General features: G+C 44.3%; 1 protein-coding gene across 2 annotated transcripts in view; it reads left to right on the forward strand.

Moving 5' to 3' along the window:
• The window catches only part of KLF7 (KLF transcription factor 7), a 55,508-nt gene that overhangs the window by 11,542 nt on the left and 21,332 nt on the right, over window positions 1–22,634 (forward strand). The window contains exon 2 of one of the 2 annotated variants that reach the window (XM_031045145.2): window positions 18,226–18,838. In XM_031045145.2, coding sequence (XP_030901005.1) covers window positions 18,226–18,838 — 613 coding nt within the window. The remainder of the gene's footprint in view (window positions 1–18,225; window positions 18,839–22,634) is intronic. The other variant, XM_031045146.2, reaches the window with a different exon arrangement.

Below are 22,634 nucleotides of genomic sequence, written 5' to 3' on the forward strand. Positions count from 1 at the left end.
AAGGTCAGTGAAACCTTTGACGTTCAGTTATTAATGTTTTTTGTCTTTGTAAATAGGAAGAATAGTACCCACACTGCGTTGGGGATTTTGGATCAGTCAGTGAGTCAGATCCTGGGCTGATGCAAACTGATGCAGATCTGCCAGAGTCACAGTAGCAATATGTGGATTTACACTGGCCCAATGTCCACACAGTCACTTGACACCTTGTGGGAGAATGGTCTATACAAATCCCAGATCTTGTCAGGATGTGGAATAAATATCAGGATGTGGGCAGAAAACAGCACACCCATTTTAATGGCTTGATTAAAACAGTATTGCTGCTCTATGGCTCTCATAAATGGATTTCCACTGGTGTTGGGGGGAGGGGATCTTCTCAAGTGCTATAATGACAGAGTCCATTTTTTAAAATGTTGCACAATAGGCCACTAAGTTGTGCTCCAGCTGTATTGGCTTATTTCTGTTTTATAGTGAGCGTGGCCTTAGGCATCCTATAAATAACATTTCTCCCCCCACCTTCAGCTAATAAATAATGGAAACTGTACCGGAAAGACATTTTCTTTCCATGAAAGAGTGGGAGGTCCTGAGCTGCCCCTATAAAACAAAGATGTAGCATGATTTGTTTTCGTTGGGTTTTCAAATGAAGAAAATGTAGGGGTAGGAGGGAATATGAAGGTGTTTCTTAGTGCTAAATGTGCTCTCCCCAACACTGCAAGGTGGGTTGATGTCTGGTATGGGCATTCCTTCCTCCAGGATAGTAATACCCATCTGTGAAATGAAGACAGATGAGAGAGGTTTCTGAAAAGTCTTAGTGCATGGGAAGAAGAAAGGTTCTCATTCTGATTTACCTTCAGACGTTCATATCCAGCAGTAAAAACCAACCTGAAAGTGGGTGTAAATGAGTGTCTTTAGAGCCCTTTGTGTAATTCAGTGAGCTCTGTTGTCCAGGGGTCAGACTAAATTATCAGAATGGCCCTTTCTGATCTTAAAATCCCCTTCTGTAAGTCCTCTTTGAGACCTTTTTGTTCTAATGATGTCAAAAGGCTGTAGTGTAAATGTGAATCATGAAGGGTCCCTCCCTGCATGTACACATACGGGCAGCCAGACAAGTTTCATTTTGAGAATCCATCACACGTGTACTGTATGTCAGGTTAGAAATGGATGTCAGAGGAGATACCAGGGTTTTGGAGGTGGCAGCTTCCTCAAAGCCAAGTCTGTGTCGTGTCATGTCATGTCATGTCGAGGGTGTGGGGCTACCTTCTGACTGCAGGTTGGCTTCTAAGGTTAGAGAAGGTTCAGGGAAGACTTGTTTTCAGCTAAGGGGTCTTATTGGCTAGTTTTGAAGGCGGATAAGGTTCAAGAGCAGGGTACACGTGGTGAAAATGCGTAATTGGTCACTGCCTTCATCCAGCAACAATAAACCATTTTATATAAGCAGATCTGGTCCAGAAACAAATAAGCTTGGAAATTAGCACTGCAAAATCATTCAATTCTTCTGCCCAGGTGCCTCACTGGTGCTTTCCAGTCTCATTTGAAATCCACCTAGTGTGAGTCATGGCTTTTCTTGGAAGCGTGTACTAAAACCTAATTTAGGGGGGGGAATATCTAACAGACTGTTCTCTCGAGGAATGTTCAATCATAGAATCAACTGGGTTGGAAAAGACCTTTAAGATCATAAAGTCTAACCCTTACCCCAGGACTTCCAGGTCCACCACTAAACCATGTATCTTTACAGGCTCTTCTCTTTCCTACCTAATTCCTCCCCCTCCTATGTTCTCTCTCTTCTCCATGAGCAAGTCCTTTGCTTTGTTTGCGTTCACCCTGTTCATAGCTGCACAGTCCGTGACGCTTTTCCCCATCTTTATCTATATGAACTCTTTCAAGGATTTTTATCTAAATGTGAAATGAGACCCCTGCTCATTGACTGAAGATTACAACATTGACGGAGGAATAGATGTGATAAATAGTAATAAATGTGCATGTCTCTTTCAATTTTTTCATACTTTCCATCTCTGTGTTCCTTCCAATTTTCCTGTATATCAGATGCTAAGAATGTGTCCTCAAAACTATATTGGTTTTATCTCTTCTAGGTCTCTTTTTCAGCCTTACTGGATCTCTGCCTTGTATTGCGTGTGCATGTTGTGTTGCTGTTTACTTCCCTAAATGCATTAATTTCTGTTTTTCCAAATGCAATCTCAAGGATTGATTTCCTGCCCCTGCATGGTTTTCTTTACATGCTGCCTCTCTCTGCTGGCATCACAAACAAATTTAGCATTTCCTACTTAAGCCTTTTTCCCTGCTTTTCTTCACAATGAAAGCTTTTAATCAGTTTCCTTAGTTTTCTGATTTGTTTTTATTAAACATGTTTTTATGGTGAGGGCTGCTATCCATCAGAGTAAACGGAAACAAAAAGTTTGATGCCAAATTTTTGTTTGTTTGTTTAACAAAACAGATCAGACTTTAAATGGGATGAAGTCAAATCGTGCTGATGACTTGACTTAATGGTAGCTGATTCTGAATGCTGGTTATGGACAGCAACTGGTGGAAGATCTCTGTGTTTCGAAGAGCCTAAAAACACAACTGTGGGGTTGAAAGTCATGTGGTGGTATTAGTATTGGGAAGAGTAGACTGCTGTGAGTTGATGCCCTTTGTTCAGGAAACAGTATTTATATGCTGGTTGGTTAGTTAGTTAGTTGGTTAGTTGAAAGCCACTGATTTTGTGGTTGATGGATGCGAGGAGAGTGTTTAATCAGGATCATTGTTAAAGGGTAAAGTCTCCTTGAATTTTGGGGCCCACTCAGAACACCTCTGCCCTTCTCTTCAGCAAAGGGAGCTGCTCCAACACAGTTAGGAAGCATGCCTGCCATCCCTCAGGAGGTCCCCCCCTCTGCCACCAACCACTGGGGTGAATGGCTGTGGTGGCCGTGAGCAAGGTGGCCCCTGCCACCTTGGTCCCACTGCCTTAAAGAAGGATTTGCCAAAGCTGCTAGCGAAAGGCAGAAGAGCCTACCTGAGCTGGGGAAGTGTTAGCTGTTCTGGGCTGCAAGGCGCTCTTTGGTTTGCTCTCCACCTTCCTGCTGTGATTGTCTTCTGTTCTGTTTTAACTGTCTCTGCTCATTTGGGTCAATTTGGGCTGCTCACGTGGCAAATAAATATGTTCCCATGTTTGAGAAGATGGTGATTCCCTTTCCTTCCTGTGCAGGAGGAAATCTGCTCACTCCATGCAGGGTCTGCTGGGGTTATAACAAAACAGTGGGCCCTTGCCAAACAGCAGTGAGGTGCACAGCTAGTTGTGGGCAGCAGGATTCTGCTGGTGTTTGCGTGGTTCTGTGTCCTTGAGAACTTCTCAGAGGAACTGCTGTCTTTCTTCCCTTTATTCAGGAGCTCTTAAGCTGTGGGCATCCATGAGCAGTTTTTTGTGTGGAATGTGAGGACTGTAAAGAAACAGGTCCTAAACCATGTGCTATTGCTAATGGTCCTGCAGACCACCGTGTAAAAAGCCCAAATGTTCGAACAGAAATTAAGAAGTGAAAACAAAGGAAGGACCTGCTACAGTGAGGCACCACGTGGCACCATCCTTATGACTTGATGTTGTGACTGCAGTGGTCTGCCTCCTGGGTATATTCTTCTATCTAATGACTTACTGGAAATAGAGGGGTATGCAGAAAATTCACTGTCCATCCAGATTTTAATCAGTACAAAAGTTCAAGTTCAGAAATAAAATATGAATGAGAAAGTGGTGGGAAAGCAGTACTCCCTGTGCCTACCTCTATTTCAGTACCAGGGACTGTGGCAGCAAATTTGTGAAGTGTGGAGCAGCAGAAATCCTCAGCTGTATCCCAGTAAGTCAGAGGATCTGACACCTACAGTCTTGGAAGAAAAATTTGCAAGTTGCTTTTTTGAAGCTCGATTTTCCAAAAGCAATGGCAGAGCTGTTTCAGCAGAGAAAAATACATATCCTTTCATCCAAGACCCAGAGGTTCAGAGTATTCAGATGTCTGTTTGATTTGATGGTTGGGCTTTGAACAGGTAAGATGCTTCACAGCCATTGCCCTTAGAGAGCAGGGAAGCTTCAGAGTCCCCATTTTAGAGGCTGGGAAACTGGGACCCCCAAGCGCTCAGTTGTTGAAGAAGAAGTCAAGAGCAGAGCTTGAAAAGGATACCAACTCCCTGATCTCCATTTTAATTAAATTCTTTCTGCAGTTGTCTTTCCTGGCAGTTTAACTGGTGGAATGTGGTCTAGCGGAGAAATTTTTGACTGCAGACTCGACAGGAATATTTTTCTGGGCCAGATCCTTGCTTAGTGTAAATGAGGATGACTCCACTAGCTGTGATCACGGTGTTAAGTGATTTACTCCTCCCCCTGAGAATCTGGCCCTGGTTTGCAGACAGTGGGCAGTGTCATATAATTTGTTCTTTTTAATTTTAGTCTGTCTAGACACTTTTATAGGCACCCCTTTCTGAGAGGACTTTGTGCCAGCAACTCTGGAGAAGCACCACGCTTCCCCAGTGACACACGCTCACCATGCACAGCATGGAGGTGGCCTGATATGCTCAAACTTAGAATTTCACCTCCCTCTCTGCAGGGGCTGCAGATAGTCTCGGTGGGTTTTGGTGGAGAGGTGGCAAAGGGGTTTTGTGTTAGGATTTCTTCCCTGTGGAGGAGGAGCGAATCTGTCATTTTCCCTGGTTTTGGCGTGTTATCTGAGCTGAGTGTTAGAGAAAGATGGTTTGTGCCAATGCAGCATTTCTGTGGTGGTTTTTCTTTCCAGCAATGGATGGCACACCTCTCTTTGTGAATAAGAATGTCTTCCCCCTGGTTTTAAAGGCCATTTGCTAGTCTTGTATTTATTTTTACAGCCAGTCCTTCCTCCTGTGCCATCAGTGGCTAAATGCCACTCAGGCTTTTGCTGCTCTGCTGTTTTCTCCCACACGTAGTCACCTGGCATAGGGGTGGTACCTCTCTAACCTTCAGACTCATCACGAGGCACACACAGGATCTAGTTTTTACAGAACTGTTGGATTTGCTGGCCATAGCAGGTAGTGAGCTAGCACTTGCTTTTCTTCCCCTTCTATTCTCCTGCTGATTCCCAAGTTACTCACCAGGATTGTTCGTAACATTGTATGTCAAGAAGCAAACTCAGGAAGGCAATGACTCTGGCTTGGTCTCAGGAGCAGCAGATATATATACCCTTTCACTACTTCTGCTTGAATCCAAATGCACTTAACCCCTAATCCTCATAATCATTCTGCAAAATTTGCTAATCCTAAAGTCCTCCCTTCTGTTATTAACCACTTATATTTATGTGTCTATACCCAGCCCCCAAAGCAAACATGGCTGCATAAAATAAAAGCCTCAAGGTAGGGATCCTAAAGTCACTGAAACCAAAATTTCTTGTTGAGAAAACCATAAAGCACACACCGTTTCTGGGATTCCACATGAGCTTGATCAATACTAATGAAACAGAGCTCTCCCAAAAAAAGGCAGCTTGGATGGAAATGGGCAAGGGATTCTTTGTGCAATCTTAATGGTTTTGAGAGAGACATTTCCCCTGTGAATTGCAGTACGAGTTTGCACCCCTTCCCCCATGCTCAGCAGAGGCAAGAACATGTGACTATCCTCGTGTAAGGTAGCGCAGTGTTAATAATGCTTCTGTATTGATCAAATTGGGCTGCTTTGTCACCAGGGACATCTGGGAGGATTTATTCTGACTCCTAAGGCTATGCCTTCTGAAGTTCATTTTCCAGTCCTTTCATTAGGAGGGAGTGTTTTGTGCTTTTGGTCTAAGCCTGCAGGAGCAGTGCTTTCAAAAGATTTCATGGTGTCCCACCATCCACTGCCTCTGTTGTTTCTGCTCTCACTCCGACTCAGATCTGGATGTGTCTCAAGTTCAGATATGTGCTGTAGTGAGATCCAGTTGTTTGCCCTTGGAGAGTGCCTGGAGGAGCAGCCACTGGCTGCTGGAATTTGAATAAACACAACATGACGAGAACAGGAGAGGCTTCCTTTTTGCTTAGAAAGTGAGCAAAGCCGGTAAGAAAGCAGAGTAGAAGGAAAAACATGTGCAGGGTGGTTTTCTTTCCCCCCCATCCCCTGGCTGATATTCATGACCTTGTTAAAAAGATTGGTGTGCTTCAGAGGCTGCACGTGGTCATCTTTAAGTGTAGGGGAGAAACCAAATGTGGCTTTTATTTTTCCATCTGATAAATTGCCAATTGCAGGTTTTACTTACAGAACACTCTGAGTAGTCTGAGAAGAACACAATCACCTTGATATTATATTTATGAGTAAAAATGGTATGAGGCAAAGAAAGCTCTTAGCTCGCATGTAAAGAAGACTTTTAATGCAGTTTTTGCTTCCAGGAATGCATCATTACTCGTGGTGGGGAAGGGACACATTAGCAGTCTTGACAGGAGGACTGAAATGCCTAGGGGCATTTAGGGGCTTGCAGGGGCAATTTGACATCATGCTTATTTGACAGGTGTCACAAGCTCAGTGCGGGTTAGCCAAGAGACATCTGCAGAGTAGGGAAGGATTAGAAAGATTTGAAATGGAGGAAACCCCCTAACCCTTGCTTTGGAGGTGGTGGAAGCATCTCTGGGAAGCTCTGACCACAGCCTACATGTTCAGAAGATCTGTGATGTATTCTGCAGGGGCTCAGGGTGGCAATCAAGTCACAAGTCATGCCTGGAAAACTGTGTCCTGAATATGTAGGCTACCAACAGTGCCAGCTATAGCTAAAGCAGCATGGTCTGAGTGTATGCCTTTCCCTTCCTCTGAGTCCCAGTTCCTGGACTGCTGGGTCTGAAGCAGATCCCTCCAGCAGTCCCAGCCACCACAAGGCATTTTGGCTCTCACTTTAGTTCTGATATCATACAACCACTGGGGAAGCACAGCTGCTTGGGAAGTGCAGCCACTTGGGAAGCGAAGTGGGCTGGAGGCGAAGCAGCAAAGTGCTCCCAGGAATGTTCCTGCGAAGCAGAGGCTCAGCCTGTGGTCTCCCGCGTGGCTCCTCCTCTCACAGCATAAAGGTTACCTTTGTATGTTTATAACCAAAATAAAATTGCAGCTCCTGAAAGCTGTATTTTGTACTTGGGGGAACATAATGTTTGTGTTTAGCTATTGCAGGGATTGTAGCAAAGCATGGTGACAGAAGTCTGAAGTGTTTGGGATGATGATAGCTGGCAACAGACTCTGCCTTTGGGGGCTACTAAAAACAGCTTTATTTAAGAAGTATTGATGATAAACAAAATACTAAGGAGGACTGGTTGTACCATGAGGAAGAGGACACCCCTCCTGCAGTGGGAGAGGCTGTCCTTCCTCGATTCCTGCTCTTCCTCTTCCCACAAACCAAGCCAAGAGAGCCTGGCCACAGTCTTCCAAACTGTGACATTGGAGACTTTCATCCTATCTCAGAAAGACAATAGAGGGAAGAAGTGGTATACAGCCAACCTACAAAAGGCAGGCTTATCTCAGGAGATGCTATATAGGCTTAAATAGAGTGGAAAAGGGAAATAGGGGAAAATAGGACATGTAAGGTAAACTAACTACATTTTTGAAACATCTTGGGTTGGTAACCTGCCAGATAACATGTACAATGACTGCAATGTGTTTCCTCTTTTCCTTTTAGGTAAGTGGGTTTTGTTTGTTTCCTCTCTGGAGAGTGATGAGGGACTGCAGTTCCTGCAGTGCATGTTTGGTAGTGAGCTGGAGCTGTCTGTGGCGGTTTAATGGGTAAGGCTGTAGTGCCATGAACGTGACATCTTCCAGTTTCCAGCATTATCATTTGGGCCTTTTTGTCTCAGGGAAAGATGCAGTGTCAAATTTTATTTGATTTGCTCAGGGAGGATACTTGGGAATGGGGCTGGAAAGCCAAAGGCCAGCCAGAGAGCCTCTCAGCAGTGTAGGTGCAGGCAGAAGTGATGCTAAAAGCCTTGCCAGCAGAGAGGTGCCTTTGTCTGGTATCAACTCTGCAGGGTGGTGCTGAGTGTTGTGTTCAGTGATGTACCTGGAATTAATTTGGGAACCTTCCCAGTTAATTTTAGGGGGAAAGATGCCACAATAAAGTTGAGGCAGGGTCTCAGGACAGTATTCTACAGTATGTTTCCATGAATATTTTGCCAGGAGAAACAGAAGGTTTGAGAGAGAGCATGAAAAGGGACAGTGACTTGCCTTGCCAGATTGTTGCTGAGGAGATGCAAGAAAAGGAGATGAAACAAGAGAAGGAGCAGGTGCTTGTAGGCTAATAGAGGCTGAAAAGATAAGATCCTGGAGTCAAATAGGTTTCTGAGCAAGGCTCAAACAGATCTTGTCCCATTCTTCATCTCATTCAGAAAGAGTAGAGCTTCTCCTGGCTTCTGTTTTATCGCAGCGCTCAGCCTCTGCTTTTCACTAAACTGCCTAGAGTAATGAAGTACCATCCTTTGGGTCTTTCTGCATTGTAGTATCTGTGGACTTGCAATTCTTCTGGTACCCGTATAGGGCATTTCTGAGAGGGCACATCATGATGGCTTATCATATAGTTAGCTCCTCTAACAAAAGACAGTCTTGTGCACAGAAACATCTTGAATTAACCATGGTGGCTGCATAGATGCTGGGAAGTCATTGATCTTCCAGGAATACCAAGACATTGCATTCCTTCTAGGCTATTTTCTGGCTGCTTTGCTATTAATAACTTTGTCCTGAAATAGCACTTTCATATTGCAGCATATTAAAATCCATAACAACTGGGTGGGTGTCCACATTCAACAGACTGAAGGAAGCGAGCCAGTGCTCTATCTGTGGTTGTGTACACTGGCTCACAGAGGTGTGCTGCCTCCAAGTAGCTGGTGATCTGACATGCCTTTCTCAAGTCAAGAAATTGCAGGCCTCCTAATGGGATCTCCTAGCTTCCAATGCCATGCTGCAGCTGGTAGCTGTACAGCCTGCTGGAAACTATGCTGACACGAGGTTGATCTTGTAATCCTGTCATAAGGAGTGAGCAGTGCCTCATACAGTTCTGGTAGCGCACCTTGAGCTGCTAATGATATCCACAAAAGGTCCTGCTGGATCTCCTCTTTGTTTGATCTAATGTAGTTTGGGGATACAGGTCTCCTTGGATGCTGCTGAGCGGTTGGGCCGGTACCGGCAGGCACTTTACCAAAGTGCTGTAGCAAATTGCTCTCAAAGGGGACTGTGCTGCTTTTGTCAGGGTGCAGAGCAGCCCAAGTGCACTGTCTGCAAGATCTGAGGCTGATCAGAATCCCTGGTGGCTGGAGTTTTGGAACAAGCACCTTGGCAGAACAGTGTAGAAAAGTAATGGAAAAACACTGTTGGATGTAGGAGCATCCTTTGGAGGGCAACTGGGTTTGAATAAGAGGCAACTTCACCCGCAGTGGGACTTTCAAGTGCGGAGGCTGTTGTTCCTGTGTACAGATGAGAACGACTCTGGCCTAGAAATGTCAGGAACCAGTTTGTGAATACCTCTATATAGACTGACCAAATTAAGAAAAAAAAAAAAGACGAAACAGATCCAAGTATCAGGATGGCTGAAGTTGGTGTTGGTTTTAAATTCTTACCATTTTTCCATGTGGGTCGCGTTGTTCCTAATAAAGTAGACAAGATTTGTAATACGAAATAACCATCTCCAGCCCTCAAAGAACAGAGTTAAATGGTGCTAGCTAAGAGCAGAATTTCATGGAGTTTGAGTGTTGGCAAGATCCTCAGCTGATGTAAACAGGAACCATGAAATCAGGGCTGCTCTGTGCTGATTTACCCCAGCTGAGAATCCGGTTGTGCTTCCCATTGCTTTGTTTCTAGTCTGTTTTTCTCTCCGTGCAGCAGTGAAACTCCAGTCTGTTGTCTTCTCTTTTCCTTGCCTAGACTGGCATATTTATCACAGAAGCCCATGCATCTTCTTGTTCTTGTAAGATAACAAATTGCCCAAATGATTTTATAAAACAAACTCAAAGAAAAAAACCAGCAAATGGCTTTTTGTAAATGTGCTTGGACAGATGCTGTGTTCATGTTAAACTTCAACCAAACAGCCCACTGCTCCCCGCATGGCTGGAGGCTTGCTTTGGTCCTGTATGTTTGTTGTCGTTTAGAAAGTGCATAAATGCTCTTTTATTCTTTTTTGCTCTGCCCTTATTCTACAACACATTCTACTTCTTCTTCCTGCTTCCTGTTTCCCAGACAGGTCCCCACCTCTTCCTCCCTGCAGCCAAAAATAATACAAAAGGGAAAATACAAAAGGTCTTTTGAGCCATGAGATGTGATAATGAATAGTCATCACGTACAGGGTAGATAACAGTATGTCCCAGTGAAAAAATGTTGATCATGTAAAGTCAAGAGGAGGAATTGCATGTTTTGGGGTTAGGAATTCAGTGTTATGCATCCTCGTTTAATATGTTTTTAGGTCAGAGCAGATGAGATGACTCAAAACCTAGGACTCTTATGAAATGTACCGTATATAGAGAGTATTGATCACATCTCCAGGTTTGATTTAATAAGCTAATTGTGAAGAATTGTGCTTATGAATATGGTGTTGCCAGAGAGTGTGTGAACACAAGCAGTGGTACATTTGTGTCAGCTGCTGAGGAAATGTAAAGCTATCTCTGGAAGCTAATGAAACATCTCTGAAGAGTACAATTTTTCATTCATGATCCTATCCAGAGTAATTACAAGGAATCCAGTTTTGCTGTGTAGCCCCTCTGCGGTACTTTGTAAGGATGAATCTTAACCGAGGATCAGGACCTAGAATATTGCTCTGCTTTGTATGTTCCACAACCGTCAGCATTTGCTCTTGCATATCCATTTCCTGTGAGAAGTTTACCATACTCTGGGGCCTGCTTTGAACCTGATTCTTTGATGTCAGTGGGAGCTAGGACTGGCAATTCAAGGAGCTAATTGTGTCTTTTTGCCATTTATAATGTTAAATCAAAGCTGCTTCCAAACTGGACAGCAACAGGTTAAATACACACATGATGAAGTTTGGAGAAAAAGCGTGTAGTGAGATCCACCGGCCAATGCACTCAAAGCCGTCCAAGTTTGTTATTTAAACAAATGATCTCTTCAGAAAGGTTTAGAAACACACTTATGTTACATATATATAATTTCTTAGATGCTCATTGTATGGCTACTTGCGTGGCAGCATGCAGGGCATGTGCCTGGTGTACAAGCACATGTGGGTTTTATCATATTTTGATACTAGCACAATGGACTGCCTGCACTTTTGCATTCTTGATTTGGCTATCCTTAATCCTTTGCTGATGCTGATGATACATTTTATTGTTGTGACTGGTGGCAGATATTTTTTCTATCTTTATTAAACAGTCACAACCCAACAAAAGGCCTCCAAAGCACTGGGTCAGTGTTTGCACGTTTCTTTCATCCTTTTTTGTTTTTTTAATCTAGATGTCTATCAAATTCAGCCACGCTTAGCTGCAGTCCTTTGTTCAGTATCTCACAACCAGCGCACTGAAATTCTCTATGCTTACAGCCCAAATAGCACAGATTTTTAGTAAACAAAATTGGCTTGTCCATTTAAAAGAGTATTTCTCAGATAAGATCTATTTCATATCAGTAAGTTTGGGAACAGATCCCGATTTTGAACTCTTGGTTAAAGTTACGGGTTCAGACTTCTTTTCTGTTTGAGACATTTGTTTTACCACTCATTTCCTGGTGAAAATTGAATATTTATGGAAAAATTGGGTTTGATCCTGTGAGCTTTAGAGGCTGATCAAAGTCTTTCGTAACGGTAGTTACATCAGGTCACATCAGCAACAGGAAAACTGCTTGTGTGTATGTGAAGGTAGTGATTCTGTCCTTTAAGTAAATCTGCAGAAGTTTTACAGAAGTTAAAATGTATCTTTGCTGAATGTGGTTGAGGCTTCTGATTTCAGCATCTTTTATTGCTCTGAAATAAAATACTGTGGAGAACATCTAGGAGAAAGCCATCTGGGTCATGGTAGGAGAGTGTTCATTGAGAGTACTATTGTGCATGCATACCAGTGAATGGGCTGGTTTGGCTAAATACATTTCCTTAAAGTTTCGTTCTTTGGGCTGAGATGAAGGAGGAGAATGGGCACAGGTCATTATATTGAAGAAATGGGCAAACAGAGGCTCGAGTTCTGTGTAGCGCAGTCAGGAGTTGACAGACGTGCCCACTGCTGGTGGGACCCGTTCAGCCAGTGTTGGAGAGGACTACCCTGATGGATCAGGCACCACAGGTGAAGTTACCACAGGAAAAAAAGTCTTTGCCTATCAGGTGATCTTTGCTGACTGTGTGTGTGCCTGCTTTTTGCCCTTGGCAAAACCCTGTTTGTTGAGCATACAGTTAGCTTTATTTGCTTCATATGTACAAGGGATTGAGAACGTGCATGCAGATATTTACAGCAAGTTAGCTGTCATTGCGTGCCTTATTGTTGTACCTGAAAAGTGCTTTTAGCTGTCTTTTTTTTTTTTTTGGTCAATGAACTAACACATAAGCGAGATGTGCTGGCACATGACTAGTTTTGTCTTAAGTGCTTTGCAATAGAAATAGCTTGCTATTGCCTGAAACTTTGTCTTACTATTCATTCATTTCAGACTGTGGTTTTCCCATTTTCCCAAGTGTATTTTGCAAAACGACTTATTTTAATACTAAAATTCTGTTTATTTTATGCTGTCCCAAATGTTAAGCTTCTGATGTGCTGCAGCTTTTTGACAACTAGCAACTGCCCAGTAGAGGTTGCCAAGAGGAAAAGCTGGGGGTTTTGGCAGCTGGGTGGGAACAGATGACAATGTTGGAATAGATGGGCAAGAGTATTGACTTTTATTGTTGTTCAGGAAGTAATGAAGGCTTTTGGCAGTGCGAAGAAGATGCATCTTTCAAACCTTGTTTTAGGGCTAAGGACAAAAATAGCATGGCATTTCAGGGAAGGCAGGTGAGCTTTAAATCTCTTACTCCTCTTAATTTAGGGCTGCTTGCAATGCAAGTACCACTGTAGCTCAAAGCTTTTGCTTTCTGCTGAAGAGTGAAATACTGGCACCAGGCACTGGACCTGGTGCCGCTGTTTGCTCTGAGCTTGAGTGAACTGCAGTGACACTGACCTTAGAATTAGTTTGGGTTACCTTCAGGTTGAGGTGCTTTCTCTTCCTGTGCAGTCTTGAGACTTTCACAGTTACTTGAAGGTAGAGATGAGCCCTCTTTTTTACATGCCAGTAGAAAGCAGTGGGGTCATGGTGGAGGTTGGCATTTGACCTTTGCTACTGCATGTATAATTCTGCTCTGCTCACATAAATTATGCTGCAAAGAGAATCCTTTCAATATTGTAAACAGAGCTAGAAGAGCAGACCTGCCTGTCAACCACGTTCAACATTTTCATTCTCTGTCACAGCTTGATCTAAGTATCCAAATTCATAATTAGGTTTTGGATAACTTCCAGGATCAGTGCTTGATGTCCAATTATATCTGCAGTAAAATGGCACTTAGAAGTAACTAGCACTTCCAGATAAGAACTTCCCGTGATCTGCAAGAAAAATTCAAAAACAAGATGTTATAAAATATTTCAGCATCAATAGGGCAGGGGAACCCAGGGAACATGTTGATAAGGTGTCTCCCTGACTTCATGTCCTCAAATCATTGTGTTAGGCTTTCTTTTGGCTTGGCAGAACTGTACTGTACTGTTGCCACATTTTCCTGTCTTTAGCTGTGCAAAATGCCCAAGAGTTTGAGTGCTGTAAAGACTTCAGCATAGTCAGGTGCTTCTGACATGACCTGTGGTTTCTCAAGAGCATGTACGTATGAGTCAAATTCTGATACTCCGTATGGCTGCTAGTCAACACCAGTGCTGTGCAATTCACTGGGGCAAGTTCAGATTTATACCTTGGGAACTGAGAGTTCATTTTGAGTCACCACTTGGAATTAGGTTTTCCAGAGCTGTCTGTACCTGAACCCAGATGCCAAACTGCATGATGTCCCCACAGAGGCCCCTGGCCTGTGGGCATGTCATTCCCCACACTGCCTTGAGCCTTGGCAATTTGATGACAGTGGTGGTCCCAGCTAGAGCTCCATCTCCTTCCTATTTGGATTTTGAATGTTCTGAGTTGCATTTTAACCTGCACAGCTGACAAGCACTCTAAAATTTAGGCTGCCTGAACCAAACAGAGTCTATCTGCAAATCAGGGAGGGATTGGAAAGTCCATTGTTGTTGCAGCTAGTAGCAAAACTGTCTTGATTTCTGCTCACTGAAAATAAGGTGAGTGCTAATCTCAGCTGAAAATGATACACATGTATTGCATGTCTGCTAGCACACACTGGGTTGCTCTTGTGTTGTATTTCATAGTGGTGAGCATTCTTAATGTGTTTGGTAAATAATCTTTACTTCAAGTTGATCAGCTTTGGAATACGGGTAATTTAGTGGCCATACCTTTCTGAATTGGTAGAGGTACTGAATACTGAATTTCCCTGGATCAATGCTACTGCAAAACTCTGAAAGGACTAACAAGAAGTAGGTCCTTACCAGGCATAGGACAGTACTACACTGGTTGCCTTTTACTGTCTGAAACATCTAGCGCTGCATGTGGAAGTGTCATAGCGTGCAGTTCACATGTATTCTGCTGCTACATGTGTCCCAGAGGACTGAGATGATAGTATAATGTGGGGAGCAAAGAGATGTTACAAGTTACCAGTGTGTAGCAGGAAGCGCACATTTCTTGCAGGTTATGGCAATGTGCCTCTGCTGAAAAAGTGAACCTTTTTGCATTTGTGTAAACTGAAAAATTCCTTGTTGGGATTGTCCACGTACCAGACTGCCATCCTTTCCTGAAAGTACCTGGGGTTCGCAAGATCACACTGTGTAATTTGTCAGGCATGAATCATCATCTTTTAACTGGTTAAATTGAGGAGCAAGGAGAATGACCCTCCTTAATAAGGGCAGATGTGTTGAAGTAGTGGGTCACTTTTTATCCCAGGTCTGCAAAACTGGCTTGACAGCAAACAGCAGACTTGTGGATCTTTTTCTTCTATTCCTGAAGGGAGTCATCTTCATATTGCAATTTCTGTAGTGTTTATTGCTCTAAGTCCTACAGGCACTGGTTAAGAAAGCTGAATGCCTGCTAAGTTGCCTGCAGTGTAGCAAACAAAGGATAGTCAGACTTAATGTCACATGTGATGTGTATTAAATCCATTACACAAAGCTCCCCATCTCTTGCATGAGTGGTTAAGGAGAAACTGGGCATCCAACAGAACTATGACAACAGCATGACAAGAGCAGGTCACTCCTGTTTAGTTATCCTTTGACCATTTTCCTACCAGGCTGGTATTGGAAGTAGGAGATCTACAGGGGTTCACCATCATCTGAATCCAGTAGTTTGGGTTCATATCTCTGTGGATAATGGTCAGCGTCCTGTTGCTAACACACACACACACAAAATGTAGTTTGCTGGCAAAGAACTTTGTGGGAAGGGAGACCAAAGAACCTTCCTGCCCCTCCTGATGGTCCACGGGGCTGGAGTGGGGACCTTGGTGGTGTCAGCCTGACTGATTTCTCCAGGTCAGAGCTCAAGATGACAGATTTGGCTTAGCTGGACTAAAAATTGCCTTGCCAGGGTGATTTGGGCACTCCCTGGGTGATTTGGGCCAGGAAGGTTGCATGAGGTACTTGGCAGAACCTGGGAAGTGCATATGGGGAAAGATGCTTTGTTTCTGCTGTCAACTGCCTGCTCTGGTAAATGCAGCAGCAGGTAGGGCCCTGGTGGGGGGTTAAAGAAGGGCTGTGGCTGTAACCCCTCACTGGGCTTTGTCTGCCATGCAGATTAGGTGAAGGGCTTTTCTGGCTCAGTGTTGCTAGGCTCTTCCCCCCTGTTGACTTGGTGGAGAGGCTGGGGGGGGGGGGGAGGGAAAGACTGCATTATATTGTTTCTTTGAGTTTTTTTTCCCCCTCTATGGGGAGATGGGCTTGATCCACTGGTTTTGGATTTCAGAGGCAGAAGGCAAGACATGACCAGCTGGTGTCTTGAAATGGCACAGGTGCAATGGCTGCGGGAGGGGGGAGCCAGGAATAATTACAGGTTTCTGAAGCATCAGGCTTTGCTGAAAAGGGCTCATCGACAAACTGCTCTTTATGGAAAATTAATGGTGAAGCTGGAAGAAACTGTCAGGCCCACTATTGTTGTCACACGGTAGTGATGCCTTAAAGGAGTAGTACCTCCTGCTTGCCTCCCCTCCATGGGCAGCCTGCAGCCAGCGCACAGCTTTCTGATCCCACAGCAATTGAAATTTCGTGTCACTGTCATCAGATTTAATAGCCTTGAGTCCCTGTCTTACCCCCTCCCCCTTTCCACCCCCAGTTTGTGATTATGCTTGCTCTTTCCTTTGGAAGCCTTTTATTTATTAGGCCCCTAAACCTGTTTCTGCCTCACTGGGTGAAGGCTAAGTGGGCCAAGCAGCCCAAATTACATGTTTGGGGAATTCAAAAGCATTGTCTTTCCTGGTGGTGGGGGTTGCTCCTAAAAGACTATGGGATGCATTGGAAAGCTGCTCCCAAAACCTGTTAGGATTCATCTGGGGAGTGATCACATCCTCAGCTAAAGCCATTCCTCATGATCCCAGAAATGTACTTTAAAAAGAAAATGGAAAGGTTGCTTAAGGTGTGTATGAACTGGTAAGTGTCCCACCTCCAGACCTGTGTGTGCAGACACATCATACACACAGTGTCATGCCTCTGAAAATAACCTCTGCGCTAAAGTATAGCGCATCTCACTTGGGTATGTTGCTGTTCTATTTCTTTTTGCCCAAGTCCATCTCTACAGCTCAGGTCTACAATCAGCTATTATTTTAACAAGAAACAACAGATAACTGGCAAACTCTGTTGTGAACTCTGAAAGTCATCCCACCACATAATATCTGCAACCAGCAGTGCTGCTTCCTGACTACACTGAAAGTAATAATCTTGAATTTTCTGACAGCTCATAGAGAGCTGTGAGTGGGATCTCTTTACACTCGTGTTGATGGGACCTTTGTACCCAGGAGGCAGGAGTCTGTGTCTCCTCCAGTCATACGAAGCTTTTGTCTCTTGATCAGATATGGGACTCTCAAGGTTGGGAAGTAGTTGGGTCGCCAGCCCCCATAGGCTGAAATTTTTTGCCTAAAATCACTTTCTTTAAATCTCTAGAAGTGTTCTCCGAGGAGTAGTTCTTAGAGGTTTCTAAAAAGTATTGACTAGAATGTCTTTTTCTTGAAGTCCTCTAAACTCACAGTGGTGATATTAAACCAGCTAGCCTTTCAGGAAGCAAGAAATGAAAAATAGCACTAATAAACTCCATTAAAAGCTCCTGAAACTACAGCAAATGGTTTTCTATAAACAATAAAAGTTTATAACATTAGTTATGGAGAGCACTGGGCAGTGTGATAGTGCCTGGAGACTTTATTGGGGCTAGCTAGGGGCACCTCATAATAAGGTACATTCAAGTTAAGCTTACCCCGTCCTCCTTCTGGTAGTCACTGTGGTGGAAATGCAGGACCATGTGGCAGCCTCGACTGCAACTTCACCTACTTTTTAATAAGGTGCATGTGTGTTTGTGTGTAAGTCTGGTGTCCTGTAAACAATGAGACCCATTTGACCAGATGTACCAAAAACCCTCTAAGAGTGACAGCAGGTCCCTTTTTGGTGTCACATCTTTCCTTGTGTTCAGGCCCTTTAAACAAGCTGTGGTGTCACTGGAAGTTTTTCTCTGTTTCCCATCTTAAAATGCGAGGCTTCGTGCTTCAGGATTTTGCTGGTTTAGGAACAGACTGGTCCCCAGCCAACTATGTTGAGTTGAATTTGGAGTGAAAGTTAATGTTTGTGAAGGAAGAGGAAGCAGTTCTTTGGAGAGGTGACTTTGTTTGTATGTGGCTGGGTGGTGCAGCCATTAGGATAGTTTCATATGGAAGTGACTGTTGGCCAGATTACACTTAAAACTGGGAAGGGCCTGGTACCATGGGACAATGTGCAGACTTTTCACTACAGAAAATGTAGTGGATGCTTTCTGGTTGTATCTTCACTCCTACTGTGTCTGCTACCATATGTGGATATTTTCATAGTCTGTCTTGCATCAAACAAGTGCCAAATCCTCATGTCTCCCTCATGAGAAAGTGCTGGTGTGCATGAGTGCTCTCTCTGAATGACTCTGGACCATATTGTTCTTGGCCCTAGGTGGGAGCTGTGCTGTAACCTCTCTCTAACGTGGTTTCTCTCCCTTCCCTCTCCCTTCCCCTCCTGCAGACATGCCTGGAGTTGGAGCGATACCTTCAGACTGAACCACGGAAGATCTCTGAGACCTTTGGTGAGGATTTGGACTGTTTCCTTCATGCCGCCTCAGCCCCAGATGCAGAGGACAATATCCGACGGCTGGACCCCATCCTTTTACCTGTGGAGACGAGTACGTGTGACAAAAGCACTAACGTGGACATTATCCTCTCACGGGACAAGCTGCTCTCTGAGACGTGCCTCAGTTTGCAGTCCACCAGCTCTTCCACAGAAGGCTACACAGCCGTCAACCAGGCCCAACTCAATGCAGTAACCTCATTAACACCCCCTTCCTCCCCAGAGCTCAGCCGCCACCTTGTAAAAACCTCACAGACTCTCTCAGCGGTGGATGGCACGGTGACGTTGAAACTGGTGGCCAAGAAAACTTCACTCAGCTCCGTGAAAGTGGGTGTAGTGACAGCAACCGCGGGGACAATAAAAACTGGGCAAAGTGACAGTGAGCACGTTGGTACAGGGGCAGAAGCATCCCCAGAAAACAAGAAGAGGGTTCATCGCTGTCAGTTTAATGGGTGCCGGAAGGTTTATACAAAGAGCTCCCACTTAAAGGCTCACCAGAGGACTCATACAGGTACTTATGTAGGATGCTTCTCTCATCTTGTCCTCCTGCCACCTAACCGTAACCATGTCCTTTTGTTCTCATTTAGAAAGGAAGAAAAAAATCTCTTCTGAAAGTCCAGGCTTTTGTCTATGAAACAGGGCAGTGGGATAATATGGTAGGCCAGCAAATGTGCCCGTTATTCAGTATGACAGAGTTCAGTGTCTACCATTAACCTCTTGGGATTTCATTGTCTTATGGGGCTTGATGCAAAATCATTTTAGGATAGCTAAGAGATGTAGATATTCATGTTAAAACTGTGGGCATACCAGTTTGGGTTTTTGGCACTCACTTCCCCAAGACAACTTCAAAAATGTTAATTTTAGTCAAGTGTTAATTGCTTCAACTGGAGAATAGTGTGGGCAGGTTTTGTTGCCTTTTTTGTGGGGGAAAGAGAAAAACGTACTTAAGATCTGAGATACGCAGTTTAGGATTAATGTGTGCATGAGAGAGTATATGCGTAGATGCAGACGTGTAGGTGTGGAGATGCACATACCCTTGAAATACTCATGATCTTGGGCTTCTCTGGTGGTAAGATACAGCGAGAACAAATGGAAGAATGACATGGACTTTGAATGGAATAATGTAGGTGGAGAGGGAATAGAATTTATGGAAAGATGTCAGGCTGCTATTTTGGATAATAATTATTTACTAATGTTGCATATAAGCTCCACTGTGTAAGCTTCTTGAAACACACTGAATTGGCTTCGGTTCAGGATCCCCACTCTTCTGTCATTTCTTCATAGTCCCCAGTAGCTTTTCGGCTCGTATTCATTGGCAGTAATAGCTGTGCAGTTCGTGTGTGTTGCTGCTTTGTTCTAAGATTCACATGTGATGAGAGATGATAAATTCCCATTAGCACTATCTTATCATGTGATTATTCTTGTTTCCAGAGGGATTGCTGTAATCAGTTTTCCCCATTTTACTGTAAAATGTGTGGTCTCTTACGATAACTGCACATTTAATTCACGGCCTTATCATGCAGGCAGACTCCTAGAAGCGAGGTTGTTCTTGCAAGGTAGAAAATAACATGTTGGACCAATGCAGTAAATCAGACAAATATGTGGGTTGTTAAGAGAGCTGCATCCATCAAATACTAGGCAGTCCTGTAAAAGTTACATAGTCTAAAGTATAAATCATATTAAGACATAAAAAGCATTGGTTTTGATCTTTTTATATGGGCTTTCTAGTGCTTTTACTGGGGATAGCCACCTTGCCAGGAGTGACCTCACTTGTGATTCAGTGATTTGAAAGCCAGTGAAAGTAGTGGAGTCATTTTAAAATCTGCAGCAGCATGGTCAGGGGGCTTCTCATAGCACCAGTGCTGCTGTGAGGCTGGTCCCTACCAGTGCTGTCGGGGGGATGTCCCAGCAAAGGTCTTCCAGCAGGCAGCGAGGCTCCCATGAAGGCACAAATTAGAGTGTGAGAGCCCTTATCTGTTCTGATAAGGGCACAAGCTATGAGTGCTGGGTCTTACACAGCTGTTCCTGAAGTTTGTCAGAAATGTGACATGCTCACCTGGGAAGGGGAAACTTGTGGAGTTTTTCCGGATTTGTCACCAGTAGGTGTGGATGTGGACAAGGAGCCCTGAGAGCGAACTTGGAAAAACCACTACTCTTTTAACACTGCCATCCTTTGGAGTCAAAATTTTGCAAGATTTTCCATGCTTTTGAGCTCAGCTTTAGGTCTGGTTTAATTTTTTGTGAAATCCTATGTTTTATAGTTAATCCATGATGAGAAATATTTCTCACTGGCCCTGTGATACTTGTTTTGAATAGCCTTAGACTGTACATTGTGCCATTGCCATGTATGTGTCTGCCTATCCACAGCAGTGCTCAACATGGTGAGAAAGGCAAATCCACTTCTGCTGTCAGGTGGGGAAGACCTATGTCAGGAGGTGAGACTGTATTTGCCCACACCTCCCACTCTCAGCACCACACCTAGTGGGGTCAGCTACCCCTCTGATCTTGCCAGTTAAACCATGTAGACAAAGCATGGTTTCATTAGCTTTCATGCTTAAAGCATGTGTAGACAGCATGGTTTCATTTTGTGATGAGGACTGCATGCAGCCTTGTTTTTAAAATCCATCTCTGCTTCAGAACCTGGGAGCAGGTAGGCACCTGGCTTCCGTGTTTCTCTGTGGAGCAAAACATCTAAGTACCTTTGAACATCTACATCTTGGGAGCCATCTAGGTGAATCAAGGGGAGGGGTGCGATAGGTTTCACTAACTAGGTTGTTTGCCAGAGCACAGAATCATTCTGACTCCTTCATCCTGCTTAAGTGCTCTGTTCCCTTAAAAAAAACCCTGACCATTGGATGCCTTAAATCAGAGCTGGTGCAATCAAAACATTAAATCTTTGTTCATGTTGAACTCTGCAGTGGGGTCCCCCCACAGGGACCTCCTGCCTCTGGTAAAAGAGAGGGATAGAGAGGAATAGCTAAGGCAATTCAGGACTGAATTATAAATGGCAGGGCTGCCTCCTTTCCCGTGCACTCCTTCAGGGCTAGGGACGAGAAACCCTTTTCTCTGATGGTGCTTTGTTTTTTTCCTGCCTGAGCTGAGTGTGCTGTGGGTTGCAAATGCACCCAGCAGTGCCAGTGGCTAGTAGCCACTTGGCTTAGTCAGTGGCTGAGCCAGAGGGGCTGAAATGATTGCGAGATATTTTCCTTTGGCTGGTAGTTTGTTAGTATGTCATGAAAGAGCAGTCTGCCAGTGTGGGCTCTGTGTAAAAGGGTGTGAGTGCCCTGACAGACAAAGAGCTCTCAGTGTGGAGTTTGCAGGCAGGGAGGCAGATGCAGGCTGGTCACCCAACTTGCACGTGCAAAGGCCACTTGCTGGATCAAAGAGATTTACTGCAGTGCATGAAAACAAGAAAACGATGGGCTGGGTAGCGGGGGGGGGGACAAAAGGCAGCGGAAGGAGGTTGCATTCCTTTAGCTCGTATGTAAGGCTGACCAGACAGACGCTGGCTGGTGTTCCTCACTGCTGTGTGATGAGCCAGGCTGGGCTGGAGGCCGTACAGACTGATAGCAGCTTGCTAGATCAGAGACAATCTCTTAGGGCTTTACTTCGCTGGGAGCCCAGAGACAGTCAGACCCCACATTGCATTTGGTGCATCCCTCACATTACTCTTCCACATCTCATCTATAGGAGAATCAAGATAGCACTGTAAGGCCCATCAATGATTGAACTGGTTATGAAACCACCTTCTGGATGACCTTTGGAGAGGGAAAAACAACCATCTGTGTGCAAGAGAATTTAATCTGGAAGGGAAAGGGAAAAACATTGTCTGGATGGAAAGGGAAATGAAAATATTTGACTGAATTCAAAGTAAGCTGGGGCATCTAAAGCGAAGGACGTGTAAAGGAGCTGAGAGCAGTGGCAGGACAAACTGTCAGAGAGCCACAAAGAAGCCCCTCAGGGGAGGAACAGTGCCTGGGCCTGTAAGTAGGAGGAAAAGGTGAGCTGTAGATTTGGAAAGACCAATACTGAGATTGTGAGGGTGAGGTAAAAACATCTGAAGAAGGAGCAACCAGGACTGGCATGGTAATCCAACCCTAGCACGTTCTCTCACAATTATTCATGGAGCAGACATCAGTGCAAACAATGACATTTGTCTCTTTTCAGAGACAAATTTTGGTCCAGCCTTCACACATGCGTGGAGATGAATTGCTAATGTAATAGGGAGTGGAAAGGAGAGGAATTCAAATGAGCCCAAACCCATGTATAGTCATCAGTACTTCCTAAATTAGAAAACAGGATATTGC

The sequence above is a fragment of the Melopsittacus undulatus genome, chromosome 8 (genome assembly GCF_012275295.1).
Source record: "Melopsittacus undulatus isolate bMelUnd1 chromosome 8, bMelUnd1.mat.Z, whole genome shotgun sequence".
Taxonomy (NCBI): Eukaryota; Metazoa; Chordata; class Aves; order Psittaciformes; family Psittaculidae; genus Melopsittacus; species Melopsittacus undulatus.